This window comes from Ambystoma mexicanum, chromosome 2q (genome assembly GCF_040938575.1).
Source record: "Ambystoma mexicanum isolate Mex_15411 chromosome 2q, UKY_AmexF1_1, whole genome shotgun sequence".
In the NCBI taxonomy this organism is placed as follows: domain Eukaryota; kingdom Metazoa; phylum Chordata; class Amphibia; order Caudata; family Ambystomatidae; genus Ambystoma; species Ambystoma mexicanum.
Genome location: NC_090924.1, coordinates 1,000,838,631 through 1,000,858,588, shown reverse-complemented (window position 1 = coordinate 1,000,858,588; position 19,958 = coordinate 1,000,838,631). Strand labels below are relative to the sequence as shown.

At 42.3% G+C, this 19,958-nt stretch overlaps 1 protein-coding gene across 2 annotated transcripts in view; it reads right to left on the bottom strand.

Moving 5' to 3' along the window:
- Positions 1-19,958, bottom strand: part of NPY (neuropeptide Y) — a 217,981-nt gene that overhangs the window by 74,439 nt on the left and 123,584 nt on the right. The window contains exon 4 of one of the 2 annotated variants that reach the window (XM_069648318.1): positions 14,294-14,376. The exons of the other annotated variant lie outside the window; for it this stretch is intronic. Within the exon in view, the coding sequence (XP_069504419.1) occupies positions 14,295-14,376 (82 nt within the window). The 3' untranslated portion in view covers position 14,294. The remainder of the gene's footprint in view (positions 1-14,293; positions 14,377-19,958) is intronic. 2 annotated transcript variants of the gene reach the window in all.

The window sequence follows — 19,958 nt, the reverse complement described above, 5'->3', positions numbered from 1 at the left end:
CAGGACCAGCAAGGAGAACTGATTGATCGACTGGAGGGAGGAAAAGATGCTGAACAGTGCCATCCATGGAATTGGAAGAAGAGGAGGCGAACATCCCAGATCTTGCGAGTTCCATCAGCGAAAGGACAGAATGGCCATCGCAAGAGGGGGGGCTTGTGGGATGTTTTTACCCATGCATACAAGCCCTACCATAAAACTGTGCAGTACTGGCATGGAAAACATCATGATGGCCAGAACTCCCCAGAGAGTGCACAGGGAAAACATGAAGAATAGGCTGCCACCCATTTTTGCCTATGTTGTGAGCACAGGAGGGCACTGCCTAAAACCACCATTGGGCTACACACACAGTAGCCTGAAACCATTGGGGATGGCAATGCTGATTGCAAAAAAAAGGCAACTCAGAACTGTGGGGAATTCATTTTCTTAATCCCAAAAATGGTTGCATTACCAGTACTCACCACTATCAGAAAGCCGGCGTTTTAAAACCACCAGACTTTTGTGTAAAAGTGAACAAATGAAACAAAACCAGACCAAGGAAAGACTTGCTAAGAGGTGGAAGAATGTAAAACCATATTCTGAAATGACTTGAAGGAAGTAATTATTTAATGTATAGGTACAAATTGTCAGTTTGATTTGAATGTAGAAAACTGGGAACAAAAAGTGACATTTAGCTGAAACCTGGCTTAGTGAAACTGGATTCTGCCTGACAACTACCCCCGACAGGAGAAACCTGTTCAGCCACTCTTCCCAGGCCTAGCTGCATCCTGCTGCCCCTTGCCAAAAGGAGTTGTCACCTCTCTGATTAGATTAGGGGTGGAGCACCTGGGAACTGGAAGGAACAGAACAATGCAACTCCCTTGACTCAGGCAAATGTTATATTGGGGGCGTCGTAAAGTGGCTTCCTCTTAGGGGAAACTGGGAGGGGCAGTGCCTCTACTAGCAGCTGAGCTTGGGGGAAGTGGATAAACCAGTTATTCCACCCTGTGATGTGGGAAGCCACACCCCTTTTTGACCAGGGCAGAATTTTAAAAAGATAGATAACTCATAGTGAGGACTTGTCAGAATTATATAAGTAATATCATTATTTTTGTGATTTTTTTGTGAACATTTTGAGAGACGTTAGGACCCTGTGGTGTATTCTGGGGGGTTGCTAGCGGAAAATAGGGTCTCAGTCCAAATGTCTGCATGTTAATAATCTGACACTTCATCAATTAATGTCCATACTCCTTGCGCACATGTGTGTAATTTTGGGTAAATGTCCGATATTGCAAAACCAGTTAAAAAGCGCAAAATGTTGTCATTTTTGAATGCAAGCCCCCAGGAAGATCAGAGGTGGACAAGCATGGACCATAAGGAACATATAATGTGCACATGTAATTTCAACAAATTGTATATCTGGGAAAGATGTATTTGAATCAAATATAGATTTGTGGGCAAACTGACCAGGGGAGGATCCTCTGACCCATAAACAGACCTCATCATGATGACAATCCATTTCCTTCCCCCAATCATGGGAGAGGGGAGAATTGGGCCAATGACAAGTAGAGAGGGGCAGGCTTAGCTAGGCCCAGGCACACACCCATTTCCAAAACACATAAAAAGAGACTGCTGGGACAGGTAGAGACATTCAATTACATTTGCTGCGGAGCATGCTGACCGACAACTTCACATCCAGAGATCCAACACTTAGACTTCCAAGCTAAACAGAGACTACAGAACTTTGAACCAAGAAGGCCCACTGCAAGCAAAAGTATTTGTCAGCAGGCCTCAAAATCATTTGCCAACTATTCCACAGCCGGGCGAGCTGTCTGAATTCTTTTGCCAAGAACTCTTGCCAGTACACAGAAAGCAGTGTTACATCCAGAATCCACTTGATCCGGACCGGAAAGCAGAGCAGTATCCAGAACCAGAGGCCGCTGAATCCAGAGAGGCTAGACCAGCAGAGCAGAGCTGACCCAGACCGCTGTGAGCAGAACCAGAGAGCTGACCCAGATCACTGTGAAGTGCCGAGACCAGAACCGGAGTCCAGTCCAAAACCTGACCAGATCCGTGGCGAGGCCTATTTCAAATTTATATTGTGAGTACCTAGCAGAACTGTGCAGAACCAATCTCGTAGTTAAAATAATCTAATCCAAACTATTTTAACCTAAGTAGAACAGCCTCCTAGAAATCGTGTCATCTGTCATTTGTAAAGCTGCACAACTGTCACCTGTCAATTCTGAAGCTGCAAGCTGTCACCTGTCATTTTGAGTTTTACTTTAAATCCGAAAAACTACCTTTATTTAATCGTCCGTATCTCTGGAATCTAAGCTTTCCAACAAGCCTAGAACCGACTTCCTACTCCTTATACTTTTTCCGCAATCACGATTTACGCACTCGCGAAATTTACAGCGATTTGGGCTCAATTTCTCCACTTGTCAAAATAGCAGCTCCATTCTTTCCTTTGTTAAAATCCGTTTGCAACTTGGTAATAACTCATAGAGCATTGCTAAAGTGAGCCTGAACTAATATCAACACGCATCTCCCACTCACCCTGAATCTCTAGAGGGAATTAAAATCATTGGCATATTTTCCCATCCATTGCCATCACATTTAAAATAGCCTTTTTGGCCTATGTTTCAAACTCCTACCTGTTTCCTCTAAGCTTGCTAGGGGGGAACAGAATTTCAGATTGTATTTGATTGCATTCCTGAGAACTGTGTGCTCCTCTTTCCATCTCATTCCATTTCTTACATTGCATAGGGGAGGGGAGTGAATTGCCAGAGAAAAAGTGATTATCTTATCTTTTGCTAAAATCATATCAAGTATTTCTGTACTGCATTTTATTCCTCATTGCTTTTCCCTTGAAATCATAAAAGTATTTTTGCTACTTTATCCATCCTATACTAACTCCTCATTGATTGTAAAGAAGTGTGCTAGTGCCAGATTACCCATTGTTGATCAACATCATATGTCTAAGTGTACTTTCAGATATTAATTTATTATAAAGTGTGAGATATCTATATTGTTTAATTTTTCAAATAAACCTTTTAATTTGCAAAACAAACCTACTTCTTGGCTCAGTGGGGTCAGGGGGATTCTCAGAGGGGGGTGTTATACAAGGGTTGTCATCCAGAGTACTGAACTGAACATAAAAATACATCAATAAGGGTTTTCCTCAGCATCCCAGACTAGGCATTGACTTAGCTGTAGTGTTGGTTGAATATCGCTTACAACGACAGCCATCTTGTTTTTCTCTCGATGCAAGAGATATCCGCAGCTATAGCCGAGGATATGGGTAAATGAAAAGCAGGACAAAAGCATTTGCAATTCAGAAAACATGCAAATGCCATCAGGCTAGAGGGCACCAAGTGAAATGTGGGAGCTGGCGGGGGTCTAGGGACTGTTTTGCTGATATTTGTGGCTATAAATGACTACGGATAGCTGAGGTTATGTGTAGCTCAGGCCCCGCGGTTACAGTTTGTTTCCCGAAAGATATTTTTACAGCTATAGTGATGTTGTGGTCATTGCCTGTAACACAATTGCCATCCAGGTCTCCTATCAATGCAGTAACCAGGAGAGACCCTGCTTAGCTTCAAATTGATGAAGGGGCCAGCCTCCTTAAGCCATGTTGCCTGATAAATGAGCCAACGTTACACGACCACTTAGAGAAACGCGCTGGCCCTTTCCTTGCTTTCAAGCTAAGCAGGGTCGGTCTTGGTGACTGAATGGGCTTCCAATTTATATATTTTTTTTAAACCATGCTACTGTCAGTCCTTGAAAGTTTGGCACTCAGAGATAATTTTTTGCCTTTTGCATTCTGGTATTGTTAGTCTCACAGTCAAAAATAAACAAAAAAAATAGATATTTTTACAGCAAAAGTGGGTTTGCCATACCGGCAGTAACTAAGGCGAATCTTGCTTAGCTTCAAAGCAATTAAGGAGTCAGTACCCTCAGGCCATGGTGCCTAATAAGTGAAGCAAAGTTACAAGACCACTTAGAGCAACATGGCCTGAGGGGGCCAGCCCCTTACTCACTTTGAAGCTAAGCAGTACTGTGCATATATTCATGGGTGCCAGATTTTGATTTCCGCTATGGGGGCTGAAAGTACCTGGGCATGTGTTATTCTTGCAGACGGTTATCTTACTCCCATTTCCATGCTACTTAAAAGTGGTTACTTGGGGTCATGTGATGGATCACAACAGTCACCAAGTGACCGGCCGGAAAACAAGGGGCTTGGAGAATGGGAGGTGACATTTCGGCGTGGCCAGTTAGGAACACGCTGTTATGGCACAAATGTTCTGCAGGTCCCATTTGGGCGTGCCCTGTTAGACGCAGCCATGTGGGTGCAGGGAACCATTGGCTCAAAGATAATTTGGCGTAAGAGGTTGCATTTGGCACGGCATGAACCTGCAAGCACTTTGCATTTTGTACCTCTCGGTGCAAAGATGTTTTGGCGCAAGAGGTCGCAATTGGAATGAATCTGTAGGCACTTCGCATTTTGTAATATGAATTAAACGTGAACAATTTTTTTTTACTGCAACATTATAAAACAGGATTGGACATGTATTACACCATTGTTGCAGAATTAAACACGTTTATTTACTGCAACATTATAAAACAGAATGGAACATGTATTACACCATCTCTAGGCAGCATTATAAAAAGGAAAAAACCAAATAAAAACACATTTGTGCTAAACACTGCCTTAGATAATCCGGGCCGGGAAGAGTTTGAGATGCAGCACTTAACCGTTATGCTACAATGATAATATTGTTTGGATTCTCACAAGTTTTATATTTAGCCTTTTACAATTGGACATATTAAATTTAGGCAAAGTATGAAATGTATGCACCGTGAAACACTGAGCCATTCCATTGCAGTGGTTGAATGCTGGTCCTTGTACTCTGGCAGACCAGGGATCAAGACATATATTTTTTAATTTAAAAAAGTATATTTTGGTAAACACTCTGCATTCTGGACTATGTAGTCTTAACAGGCATACCCTTGATCCATGTGGCCTCCATTATGGAAACTTTCACCCACTCACTGCATGATTTTAAGAAGGTCTTTTGATCTACACTGTGTTAATAATAATTGTGCGTCTTCCATTGCACGTGAGCCAGCATAAACAAGACTTTCTTTGTAGGTCAAGGGAGTGGCTTGCCACACAGTCCCATTATTCCCTTAAAATATTGCGCTACTTTTAGACTTTGAAAACAGCAGGGGCACGTAGACACCACTCCTCTCCAGCCCCTTATTCTCACTTTCCCCAGCTGAAAAAATGTATTTTACTTTTTTTTTCATCCTCTGATTCTACATTACGCACCTCCTCCAACAACTTACAGATCCCCTACTGCTATTAAACCCAAACAAATAGAGGTGCAGGAGAAATCATGAATATAGCTAAATTATATGTACTGTACATATTGTTATATGCCACAAGTCCTTTGTTATTTGGAAGATGATCATTCCAATTTCCTTTTTACTTTGCATTTTGGGACTTGTAGTACAGGGCACTTGATGAACAAAACAGAACTAAAAATCCCAAAATGCACAATAAAAACAAGAACTGGATGGGCATCTTCAGAATTACATGGAGACATGCACCCCCATGCACACACTGACATTGAAAACTCCCACTCGACGTGTCACAATGCTCACATACACACACAGGTGCACACACTTGTCCCCACACTAACACTCGCCTTCACGGAGCAAATGCACACTGCACACACCATCCCTCACTCACACCTTCACACCATGTGCACACACACAGACGCTGACATCAAACACACACATTGCATGCACACCCTCTCAGATGACATGTACACCCTCACACCACACATTCCCCCTTACACTGCACATATGTTAAAAAAAGAGGACTACACCGTCTCTCTGCAACATTATAAAACATAAAAAAAGAAATTAAAAAAATCATTTATGCTGAATGCTGCCATCAGAGAACCCTGGCCGGCAGGAGTTCAAAGTGCTGCTCTTAACCATTATGCTACAATGCCGTTATTGTTTTGATTTTCACAAGTTTCGTACATAGCCTGCCATCATTGAACATATTAAATTAAAGGCAAAGTTGAAAAAGTATTCCCCATGAAGCACCAAGACATTGTGGCCTAGTGGTTGAATGCTGGGCCTTGAACTCTGGCAGACTAGGGTTCAAGGTTGTATGTTTATTTTTTAATTAACTAATTTAATTTAATTAAAAGAAAGGCAATGCAACTGGAAGGTGGTGAGGTTTGTTGCAGTGCAGTCCTGTCTTCTTATTTGGCATGAAAGTGTTTAGACGTGGCTGCTATCTCAGCCATGTCCAAACATCCCTTGCCCCAAAATAACCGCGCTGCAATGGCTTTTATGCCGAAAAGGGTGCACGAAATGGGCGCTACAGCGGAATGGGTGCGCCAAATCGGCATGCAGCAAAATGACGGCACTAAAAAGGGGTGTACCACTTGGAGCAGGCTGCTTAACTAAAGTATTTGGTCCATGGCAAATAATTTAATCTCACTGCGCATTGCCTAAACACATTGTGAGTTCTTAAAGTCTGCAATCCGAAGGTCATGGCTGGTGGTCTGGAAGCATTCTAAAAATCTATAGAATAACAAAACCCTTGAAATTCAAGGAAAAAACTTTAGTTGCAGGGGTGTTAAAGTGAGCAATACAATGTATCAAAACCTTTGAAATTCAAGGAAAAAAACTTTAGTTGCAGGGACGTTAAGGTGAGAACTTAACGCAACAAAACAGCTGAAATTCTGATAAAGTCACCTCAACTTCACGCCACCTGTTGCTCAGCCTATGACCACAATGATGACATCCCAGATCACATCACTGATGACATCACTAATTACATTACAACAGTAACCGGCATTCAGTGTGCCTGACCAAATATATTTTAACACATTAATGGGTACTAGTCATGGCCTTCAATCATGGAGACTGGCCACAGTCTTCACCCATGTGCACTGTATATTTTCAAACACTAACAGGCCACCAACCATACACTTTGGCCTTCGCCAGTGGATACAGCTTTCAGTTGTTTCCACTGTATATTATATAAACTAATCAGCCCCTAGCCATGGGCTTTACCATTATACTGGCCAGTGGCCACAATTATTGGCTGTGCCCACCATATATTCTATCATATAAAAGGGCCTCACTAGCCATGGCCTTTGACCATAAGCAGTTTGTACATCTTTTGGCCACATCCACTGTATATTTTAAAATAATAAAATGCAATAAGCGAGGGCCTTCGGCCATACCTATTGTGTATTATACAACACTAAACAGCCGCTAGCTATGGCCTTAGGCCATGCCCACTGTATATTATATACTCTAACCAGCCACGGTCTTCAACACACTACTAGCCAGTGGCCTTGGCCTTTGGCTGTGCTGACTGTATATTCTAACATATTAATGGGCACTGGCTATGGCCTTTAGTAATGGCCACTGACTACAGCTTTCAACGTTGCCCACTGTATTTTTTAAAACAGTGATGGGCTACAAGGCATGGCTTTTAACCATGCACATTGGTTTTTTTTAACACTAACCGACCATTAGCTATGGCCTGTGACCCCAGCCTTTGTCATGGCCAAGTCCACGGCCTAAATTGTTACTAAGTTAATTAAAGTTTTCATGAGCTAATTTATAAATGATGTTATGTCAAATTCCATTATTGATGTAATCAGTTATATACAATGTAATTAGTGTTGTCATCAGTGATGGCATCAGTGATGTGATTTGTAATGTCATCAGTGTTCTCATACAACATGTAATTAGTGATGTCATCAGTGATGCGATCTGTGATGTCATCAACAGGTGGTGCAAAGCTATGGTGGATTTAGCTGAATTTCAGGGGTTTATGTTGCGTTAAATTCTCACCATAACATCCCTGCAACTACATTTCTTTCCTTGAATTTTAAAGGTTTTGTTACAATGTATTGCTCACCTCAACGTCCCTGAAACTAATGTTTTTTTGTTGATATATATATATATATATATGAGAGAAGTAAGACTGCTGCGCAGTCAGAAATCCAGCGGCACACTAGCAGTATTTCCAAATAATGAATCTGATCACTTATTCAGCTGCGAAATAGTATCCTTTATTAAATGTGCTTGGTGGACAAATGTGAGCAGCAAACAGAACCATGCGTTTCACCCGGAACAGGCTTTGTCGGATTTGTGTAGGTACAATGCAAACAGATCTTGTTTACATACCCAGTCCTTTGTCGATGTTACTGCTCGTGCCTGGTTCATGGTAGTATACCATTACTTGTTTGGCCGTAACCGGCAGACATCATGGAATGTGGTCATCCAGACAGAATGGCATGCTTGCACACCCAATTATAGCTATTGGTCATGATTTAACATACAAAATCAAGCATGACATTATTGAAACGTGGTAAAATACACTCATAGTAAGAATAGTAAAAACAGTAATACCTTGTGGTCACTTGATTGGCCCCTACCATTCAATGGGTAGATCAATACTGTTCAACATTACAGTTATTACCACAGTTAGAACTATCACATGTACAAATTAATACAGATATTAAAGTGGTGTGCTGTGCAAAATGCAATATTACAGGCACTCATATTGTTATAATCATTGTTAGCAGTCATTTTGCCACAAGATTGTCTGTTATTTCTCAAAATGCCTATGTCTATTCAGATTTTGAAATTACATCGTGCCTCTAAGTTTTAAAAATATTTTTTAAAAAGAGAGAAAGCTGGAATATGCTAAAATGCTGAGTGCAATGGCTAAAGTAATGGCTTTGTCTTACAGTCCTATCCGAATGGCTTATGTGCTCGCCCTTGTATGGAACCTGTAAAACACTTGGCTGGAAACAGTATCGGCAATAATTGCATAGATCGTCAGTATTAATGGCAGAAGCAGAATGTCGGTGCTGTATGAATAGCAACCGTAGTGATATACGTTGGTGACTATATAGTAGCTGCACCTGGTGTATCACATGCCAATCTAGTGCTCTCTCTCTCTATGTCTCTCTCTCTCTCTCTCTCACCCATTGTCAGGTGTGTATTGATACAGCCACACCAGCCATTGGCGACAGCTGCATGGCCAGAGGGAAAAAAAACAAATCTCTTAAAAGGGCTCTTTTTGTATGTGAATTCATGTATTAATAGTATTGTAAACGGGCTATGTTTAAACTTTGACAATGTTTATTTCTAATGTCTTCCAGTATATATTGCAGCCATATTGAGTAACAGCAAAGCACATTATCAAAACTTACAAAAACCATGTAAATTATTGTCTCATAGGTTATTCCAATATGAACAGTCTGATATGCTAGTATTGTACTCTTTTTAAAAACCCCTATGAGAAAAGAGTTGGGGAAAACAGCACCAGTGATGGTTCTAGCCTGCTTTGCACAAAATCAAAGAGCATTTTTGGAGCATGAGAATGACCAAAGATCTTTATATTTGAAAAACAAGTCTGTAATAAAAGGATTTTTTGCTTCGTGCTCATTTAACATTTCTCAATAGTAACACTTAACTTTAAAATGTGTGAATAGGTTATCCCCCAACATATACTATACGACTCCTATCTGGGTTTCCAGGAATGCATTGGTGCTGTGAACCAGGCTTTACATTTATTTCTGATCCATGCTAATCCTTTGCACCTTACGGAGGAACCGGTGAACGTGGCATATCACAGCCTTTGACTCTGTTAACAGCGGGAGGCTGTGCGAGGTCCAATTTAAGCCGGGTATAAGTGTTGGGGACTTCGGGATCTGCACTTCCTGGATTGACATTAAAAGCGGTGTTCAGCAGGTGTGCGATTTAGCCCTCCTCCTGTTTTCGCTATATACAAATAACCATGTGACAGCCCTACTCGAAGGTCAGGTGGATGATTTCTGCTTTGGCCTAAACGAAATGCCTGACTTGGACTACGAGGACAATGTGGCTTCGATTGCCAGTGCTCTTCGCTTACTTCAAACTTGTATTCATAAGATACGTGCAGTTTATGGCCTTCGTAGACAAACGTCAATGCAGCCACATCTGTGGTTGTTAGTTTTATATTGCTTATCTGGGTGGGACCTTTGCGCAAAATAATAGAGGCTTTGAGCACATGAGCATTGCAGCTAGAAAAGCGATGCAACATGCAAAGTACAGGTGCTGTTAATACATTTGGTCTTACCTTCAAACGGCAGCAATGGCTATTTATACTGACCACGCCAAGGCAATGAAGTTATATGGGGCAGATCGACGGCGGTGTGAACACCCTCAAACTACAGGCCTCAGAAAATCGATTTTACCAAAGGATATTGGGGTTACCGACTTGTGTTTTCAGCCTTAAATTATACTGAACTTGGCATCTGCCCGATTTCAGAGCTACAGGACAAAGCTCCACTCAAAATGTGTCCATGCACACAATCAAACAGTAAAGCAATATTGGCCAATATCATTTTAGATCAGATTATGTCCCACCCCAGAGTGTAGAAGATCCTATGTTGCAATCATTTTAAGAAATGTCCATCAGTTGATCAAGCCTCTAATCTGGCGGGGCACTCGTTTTTTTGCTAACAAAGATGGGAATAAAACAGATACTTATCAAGTTTGATGCTGCCACTAGGGAGAACATGAGGCACAGTATGACCCAGGAGACAAAATTCATGGACTTTCAATCTATTTCTTCCATAGGCATGCAGCCCTACTTAAACGTTACTGTGTACTTGCATGAACGTTGGGCAGGGACAAGGCTTTGTTTCAATTTACTGCCAATAAACGCCTGGCTCTCAGGATCAACTGCTGAATATCTTCTGCCCATTTTGTCCCCACAAGGTTGGGCCGGGTATGCATTTGAAACTTATATGCCCAAGATACACAGATATGTGTATTGTGGCAAGCCTGAAGAAGGACTCAGACATGTTTGCACATAATTATATTTAAATTAAAAGAAAATGCCTCACTGACCCAACTATTAAAACAGAGTTCCCTTCCTAACATAACTAAACTAAGGTGCTTGCCTACAGTCAAAATAAAAATAGTCCTTGGTCCAAACCTATCCACTAAACTGCCCCTACCACTTAGCAAAACGTAAAAGAAAATAGGTTGAGTGCCCTGCACGCTTGATTCTTCACAGAAGTATCTGTGGTTGTCCAAGGAATTCCTCGGAAGCCTGGATCCAATGATTAGAAGTAAATAGCAGTTCCACTCAAAGAAAACAGTTCTTGTCAATCTATCAAAAGTTCCTCATAGTTCTCTGATGTTCAAACTAAAAGTCTCAAATTCCTGGAAAAACAAAATGCCCACATTTCTGTAGGTGGAGGGATATTTCCCTGATCCCTTTCCATCAACTTTGTCGAACTCTCCCCACTTCGACCAACTGTTGGATACCTCCGTGGCTCCTGTGATATTTTCTTTTCACTCTGCTCCTTTGGAATCCCCTGGCCCAATATCTCACTTAGTTCTTTACGGTAACTGTGACCTCTCTCTCCTTCTGGCTCTCTTATTTTTTGTGATTCTCTGTGAACCTTCTGGAGGTTTGTGATGTTCGGGTTTCTTTGGCTCCAGTAACTCTTTCACTTGTCTCATTCTCTCTTGTCACTCTTCTTTATGTCTCTGTGGCTCCTTTGGGGTCCCCTGACAAAATATCTGACACAATATCTCAAATAGTTCTTTAGGGTTCATGTGACCCATCTCTGCTTCTGGCTTTTTTTAGTTTTCTTGGATCCTCGTGACCCGTCTTGAGGTTTATGCTGCTCGGGTTTCTAGGGCTTCCGTAACCCTTCTCCCTGTCTCGTGCTCTCTCTCTCACTGTATATAACGGTCCCGGTGAATCCAACATGCTGGGCTCGCGGGGTGCCTTTCTACCGCCAGGCCTGACCTGGCGTGCAGAAACACATCCGCGAGTGAAACTCGTAGTTTCCCGGTCCGGGAACTACGGTACCGGCATGCTTACCAGTACCGTAGTTCCCGGACCGGCAAACCTATAATGAGGTTTGTGCACATTGCCGTCACTTGGAATATGTCCTGGAAAATGCAAGCCTCCTCGTAGAAGCTGTTAACCAGCCCTCAGATGTGCTGAAAAATGATCAACAATATGCCCCTTGCCAAACTTGGCACAGCATCCAGCTCCCATGGTATTTACTTTTACTTCACCCAAGAAACTTTGCCTACGCTTACTTTGTCTACATTCACTTTGCTAGAAATGTACTTTATCATGCATTTAATCATTCATGCCTTTACATTGCGAAAGTGGCAAAGAATATGGTTAAGGTTAGCTTAACGTTAGGGTTGGGGTCAAGGCCTGGCAGGGGGTAGAATATGGGGTAGAAAAGAAGAGGAGGACAGCACGATTCCCCCTGTAATGACAAAGTGACTGCTTGTAGAGGGGAAAGAAAGGAAAGGAAGGTATCGAGGGGCAAAAGTGTCAAAGTGAACGTATGGCGTAGTGAATGCTGGCAAAGTAATGACATACATCGGCTCCCATCAACTGTTGCACAAGTCTCAATGGCTTCAAGAAACCCTTGCAGATAAAAGGACACCTGTCACTTTGTCAGACTATGCCTTCTTCAAATGGGCGCTGTCAAGATATTTAAACCGTTTACCTGTACATCAACCTAGCACTTTAAAAACCTGCTTTCTGAATTGGCGTGATTGAGATGAACCTGAAAAGGTGAAGTGTGGTGCATCTCGATGGAACATTTTCTCTTCAGTTTGTACCCTAACCTTTAAAGGACCGAAGCCTATCTGAAAAAAGAATCCTGGTGCTGGTAGGAAGCCATCCAGGTTGCTTGAACCACTGGTATTACTTAATGGTACAGGCCTGCGTTCTGAGCAGCCAAGTGGATGCGCAGCCCCCCATCACCTCTGTTTTCTACAGTTTGCTTTCCTCCTCAGACCACCCCCGCTTCCTGCTTGCCCATTGAGAACTGTATGGTTGGCACCCTCTTCCCTAAATGGTCTGATAACACTAGAGGTTCAATATTCTGAAGATTTTCCAATATACCCCTCTTTGGCTTAAGACACTTAATTTATACTTAGCTTTGATCTAATTGATAAGCAATGGAAAGCTAAGCATATCTGTGCAATTAGTCATATTTATTTGAAATAAATGGTGTGATGTCCTGTGAAGACCTTCATAGATGTTAGGCTCTTCCATCTGGGCATTTATCTAAGTAGCTACAGATCCTATCTTGCATCTAAATGAGCTAAGGTCAAATATCCATTAGTTGAAGCATATTTTGAAGCATATTTCGGTACACGATCATTTAGACAATATCATTCGGCTCAGTCCACAAGGTGCACATAAGTTCTGGGGTGAAGCCACTGGTAAAGTCTCCTCAGAAATCTCTGGAGTCCAGCTTTGAATCTGGCAAAGTCTCAATGACATAGTCAGACATACTACTACTACACTCTGATAAATGACAATAATGCATGTTTAGAGCATGTCTCTGTCTTAGATAATCTACCATTTTGATTTTTAACTGTTCCTCTTTACATCAACTCCACTTCTGGTTTAATTTTGTATCCCCTTCATAAACATTTTCTGCTGTCTTTGTAATGTCAGAAAAGGGATGCTTTCCCACTCACTTCAACTCAATTAATCTAAAAGCTAATTTGTGTTCTTTCCTGCTCCTTCTCCTTATGCCTGTACCACACCCTCACATTTGTTCAATCCCACTGTTTTGCTTCCCCCCTCTTCATCTGCTAAAACCTGGTGTTTTTTAACCAACCTAGTCTTTTATCCCGATTTATTTTTTTCTGTGGCTTGTACTTGTTAGTTTTGACTCAACAATATTCGAATAATTGCTGTTTTATTACTTTTCAGTCTACCAAAATGCATATTCTAACTTGGGTATTATAGAATGTTGATTATTGTTCTTCCTTTGTCCTACAAACCACTGCTTTTTATTTTTTACAATTGATTTTTAATTTTGCTATTCATCGCCTTTTTTGTCTCGCTCTCATATTTCTCTCATATTTCTTCTATTGTTGCTTCTCTTCACTAGCTTCCTCTCTCTTCCTGTCTTTGCTTTTGCTATCTTTGCATTGTCTTTGCTGGTTCCCTCCGATTTATGTTTTCTTGCTTCTCCCTAAAATCCATTGCATTCTCTCCACTCCTCTTTACTCCTCTCTCAGCTATGAGCAATCGTGTGTCTTTTCCTCTTCTTGCCCCTAAGCTTTAGAATTCTCTCCCTCTTTTGTAAGTTGAGCAGCTACACTTTCCTCTTTTTGAGAATTGTTTTTAACTTGACTAGTTTTTGTGACTGATTGTTTAACTTTGTACATCACAGTGGCGAATGTGCTATATAGATTCAAATAAATAAATTCTGCATGCCTTAAGTGTAAAGTGGAGAATGCAGCCTTGATCCAGATCCTGGTTCTATGTCCAGCCTTGATGACATTTTGCACCGAGGTTGCCTAAAAGATAAATTAAATATGTAACTCATCCATCTGATTTACTCCACATTTGATAGTAGCAGCCTTAGATTCCCCTACTCCTCGCCAATTACCAGTTTCTTTTCAATACTTTAGCAATAGCAAGACTGGTTATATATTTTGTATTTTTTATTTACGTGCATATGGTTGAATTAACCTTTCACACTACATATAAAGTTTTCAAATATGTAAACACTTAAGATACATGTTACTCAAGTACAAATGTCAATTCCATACAATTCATTATATACCTTAAGATACCAACACTTTATTGCAAACATTGCACATAAAAAGGGAGAAGATCAGCAAGGCCTAGGTGCTTAGACACATAATCTGGTTTTCACCTTTTCCCAAATATGGTACGCCCCAGCAGTAAGTACCAGGGATTCCGCCCCATACAATAGGCTCCAAAATTGGTCAGATCTTATATCACGATGGTTAAAATATCCCTTATCGTGCATAGCTTGAAGTCAAGGGCATTGAGTCAGGATATTCCGAGCAGTCTCAATGGTTTCCTCACATAACCTGCACATTCTTGTTTCACGAGGCATTCCTGTCCGAGCCCCAGTATAAGCCAAGACCAGTAGAACATCAAACCTTAAGTAAAGGACAAAATGTATCGAACTGGGGGCATGGTACTAATGAGGTAACTATAGGGGGTATCCCCTGGCAGAGCTTGATGAGTATATTGCACGTAGCTGGATCGTAGGGCCAAATTATCAGTATACAATGCACAATCATAATATGGCGTCTTATCTTCAATTTTAGCAAGATGAAATTCAATTATTGACTTGGGGACTTCGCTCAGTCCAATGGCCATAAAATGGGACAATACAGTTTTCCCCATCGATCAGAACCACACATTCCTGGTCACCCTCTGTGTGTCAAGTGTTTAGTGTTGCTGCCGCCCGTAACTCAGGGCCGGCACCATTTTACATCTTTACCAACTTCGACAATGCAAACGTTTGTAGTTGCCGCCATGCAACATGTGGCTGGCACCATGCTCTTGCTTACCAATACTGACCTGCAATTTATGTAGTTGCCGCCATATAAGAAGTGGTTGGCTCTAGATACCTGCACACCATTCTACGTAGTCTGTCTGTCAAGTACTTATTGTAACTGTTATATGCAACATGTATGTATGTATGTTTGCCTATAATGCACCTTGTAACTAAGTAAGCCTTCATAACAGCGCCACAATGCTCTAGGGCCGTTTGGCACTTTACAAATTTAAATAAATAAATAAATAAGAGATTTGGCGCATCAGTAATTTCCAAGGTAATCTTTGTCCACAATGAGGTCAGTGACTGAAGTCCAAGTTCAAGTCTTACAGCCTGGACTGGAATCGAACAAGGATCGAAGTATCTTCCCCTCTAGCCATTCCAACCATCAAACAGATTTCGACGGCAGTACCTCCCAGGAATAATGGACTGCTTATAGACATTGAGCTTGGCCTCAATGGACCCCCCCATCCAGCCCATCAATGATAATCCTAAGGGCAAGCCATTTGGACCAAGCCTTACAGCGGACAATCTCATCCCAATATGCTTGATCCTTCGACACCCTACCCGCCAAGCCTAAGTACTTATATATCCTGCGACTTGTCCCATGAGATGGCCATCTATTTTCCAGACAAAAGTTCAGGGAACCTTAGACATTGATCAAAGTCAGATAGATAAAGGTTATATAGGATTGGGGCAAGCACACAACCATGCTTCAACCCTCTAGATTTTCCCAAATTGTCTGCTTGAATAAGGCGGATCTGGACCTGAGTATCCGTGTATAGTTGCTTCAGAAAGTATAGAACAGAGGGATCAAGGCCTCAACTCTCCAACTTCACCCAGAGTTTACCCCGATAAACACTGTCAAATGCTGAGCTGTAGTCGACAAAGCATATATACAGTACTTGGTCCGGATTTAATAGTGTGTCCAAAATTAAAGTAAGCAAGACCCACAGAGTGTGACTCGTTGAGCAGTTGTTCTTAAATCCCGTCTGTGTAAGATTTAGAAGAGCACAATTTTTGGCCCAATTTTACAGTGTCTCCAGAAGCAACCTCACAAATATCTTGGATCCACTGTCCAGCATTGCCAGGAGTCTAAAATTCTCAGGCAAATGCCGTGGACCCTTCTTATAAACCGGGATTAGGGCTGAGTGTTGCCAAGATTTAGGAATGATGCCTTTCTCACAAATGTGCAGAAATAATTGCTGGAGAGCCACTGCCCAGTAGTCAGGCTTGCTCTTCAAGATGATATTACAAAGACCACTCGGGCCAGCTGACCAAGATACTGTCAATTTACTGATAATCAGGTGGAGATAGGTTTCTCTGACCATCCTCCCCACCTCAGTGTTAACCATTGGCTAAAAGGTGAAGTGGGGAATGGTCCTGTTCCACCCAGTAGTTTTCCATAATGTGTGTATCCCATTGGGGCCCTTCTGCAGAACATACCCTCCGTCAGATTAGATCGTATATGGCGCCAAGGTGCCAAGATTTCCTTGAATCTCTTTCTTGAATAAGTTTGTTCATAATCACCCTGGCGGCACTAGCCTTGCTATGCCGATGATTAATGAGCCAACCTTTGTATGAACCTCTCAAGGCAGAGATTTCTTGGTTTCGTACTTTAGGACTAACGTGGTGAAGCCTTTTAGCCCAGCGAATGGCAACCCTTAACTCTCGCTTCTTGCAAGCAATTATTACATTGTAGGGGTTCCCAGCTTTTTGGTACTGCACCTGACAATGATGGCCCTATCATGTGGTGCATACCTAGCAACCAGTGTGTCTAGCTTCCAGCAGCAAGATTGTACTGTAGCGATACCCCTGGTTTTCTGCCCTGTTCAGCCTAGCATTAAATTCTTGTATATGTCCCAGCGTCCAGCGGAGTCTATTCCCCTGAACCTTTACCGTTGGATTGTGTATCATATGAGAGGGTTCGATCTTAGTAAACTCTGGGGTCAGATTCAGGATGGCATGGTCACTCATTGAAACTGGTATGATTTCCACCAGGGGAGAATGTTTGCGTAATGGGACATTCACAAATAAAAAAATCGAGATAACTATGCTGTCTTCCATTTGTCCATGTATAGGGTGTCTCATTCATTAGAGGATATTTTATCAGTAGGTCAAATTCACCCAGCAAGTATCTCCATCTCTGACCTTGATAACGATTTTTCGTTTCCATGGGTGTATTTCCTATGTAGATTGATGACCCATACTCATAGCAGTCAGCATTGAAATCCCCTGTCACCAAAATCCCTCCCCTTGCATGCAACATTTGCCAACTACGAAGGGTATTAATAAGAGCCTTCTTCAGCAATGAAGTCTGCATGCCTCCGAGAGGATCATACAAAGTAATCACCAACAAGTTACTGCCCCCAACAGACAACCCAGTGATTTCAACACAGCAAAAACATTCTTTAAGGCCGGCCACAATAATCTCTTTTGCTGAGCAGGAAGATTTAACACCCATACATAAGCCATCCACCGGGCACCCTGCTTTGGGGGGGGGGGCCAAAAGGAAGAACAGCCCAAAACATTCCAAATAAAAGCAGGAAGTAAGCCAAGTCTCTTGTATTACGAATATATCATTTGCCCTCATAAATTATAGTACAGCCCTGTTGTTCATGAATGACGAATGTCCTCTCGAGTTCCAGAACATCACCTTAAAAGTGGCATTTCTGCCAATAACCAAACTTCATTGTGGAGGTTGCGAGGGAGCAAACCATGTACCCCTCTTCCTCGCATCCAGGCAACCATAATCAGGATACTGTGTGCGTCAGATCCCACCCCAACGAGTCCTATCTGAAACTTCTGACCAAGAAGCTACATAATTTGTCAGGCAAAACACGTAGATATCAAAGCCCATGTCAGAAAATGCCCTAGAATGTTTGCAGATAGATTCCACCACCAGGGGAGAAGCAAAAGCTGCTAGGACCCAGTTCGACACACTATTGAAAATGGGTCATTCCAAGCCCTCAATAGTGTTTAAAGTAATAGTGGTGGGGGCTGGGATTTGGTGTATTAAAGTGAACAACCAGGTCCGATTTAAGAAAGGGCTGTCACATGTTGGGGATCGCTCTACAATCTTCATGTGTTTCAGCCCTGCAAAACACCCTGCATCTGGCAATGAGGTGACACTTGCTGATCTAGACACCCTACCTGCCTTCACATGGGCAAGCCAGTTTTCATGGGTGAAGGCCTATGTGTTATATTGCCACCCCAATGAGTCAATATCCTCTGATGGCTTGAGCCTCGAGCCCAAGGGCTCAGGTCTGGGTTCATATTCGTCCCTCCTAGAGATGAGAGCTCCTAGAGATGACAGCAGGTGGAACAGAGTAATCCGCACGTCTCAGGCAGTGACTAGAGGGGGCCCCATCCGATCTCATTATGGGCTTATGCTTGGTCTTTTTTTTTAGATCTTATTCCCAACATAACAGCTTTATTATTTTCCTGATCTGGCCACTCTGCGTGTTCCGATAGATCTTTGCCAGAAGAAGCCATAGAGGGCAGTTGTTTACTCACCAATGGGCATGTATTGCCTAACCATTTGTCCAGAGGGCTGTGCAAGAGCACTTGTCGAACAGTGCCATCACCCACCCTATTTGTGATGGTATTTCGGCCCACAGGAAGAAGGGTGGGCGAGGGAGGCCACCCTCCCTAGATTTGGGGGGCACTAATTTCCTCTTATCCTTAAGAGGTTTCTTGCAACTTAACTTAAGAGGAAGAGTCTGGTTTACTCTGGGTTGTTTTGTAGTCTCCTCACGCAGGGACAACGGCTGTCCAACATGGATACCTCCACACACAGTGCATCCAGAGCTTGATCCTCAGTAGAGGCAATTATATTCACAGTATCAAACTGGTCCGGTAAGTGACCCTGAGGAAGAGAATCTTTCATTTCATTTACCCGCCCCCTATCTTCTTAATGGATTTCCTCGACTAACCTTGATTTGATTGAACATGAGAGGAGGGGTGCCTAGTCACATACGTAGTCAGCGGCTCACACTACGTTTGATATCAGACTGACCCATTGCCAAGCTGGAACATAATTGCAGCAAAGATTCAATCTTGGCTTCTATGTGCTGCATGAAGCCGGCTGGAAATGTGAGCAAGGACACAGATTCCCCCCACAACAATGGGTGAGGGAGGCTCTCCATCTTCACTGTCCGTACTAGTATCATCTGAGGACAATAAATATTTTTCCAAATCCGGAGAGGCCGAGAGATTCGTGGGCAGGTCCGAGCTTGGTACATTACTGGATGGGCTTAAAGAATTTCTTTTTAATTAAAGGCAATGGTTCAAAAGGGACTTATTGTTGTCAATGGTATTGGAGTTTGCTAAACAAGCTGCTTAGTCAGTGATCTCCCCAGATTGGTTACCATAAGAAAAATAACTTTTCTGGGTCAAGAGGGGTACCCCCTGAGTTAAAGGGGGTACCCCTCCATATGGCACATTGGGGTCTGATTTATCAAATAATTTGTAATTTCTCTTTACACTGTGCGTCTCCAGGCCTCTTTTCCCCTTTTCTCCTCTTTTTTTCCTTATTCAGAATCTTGGGCACATGATTTTTTA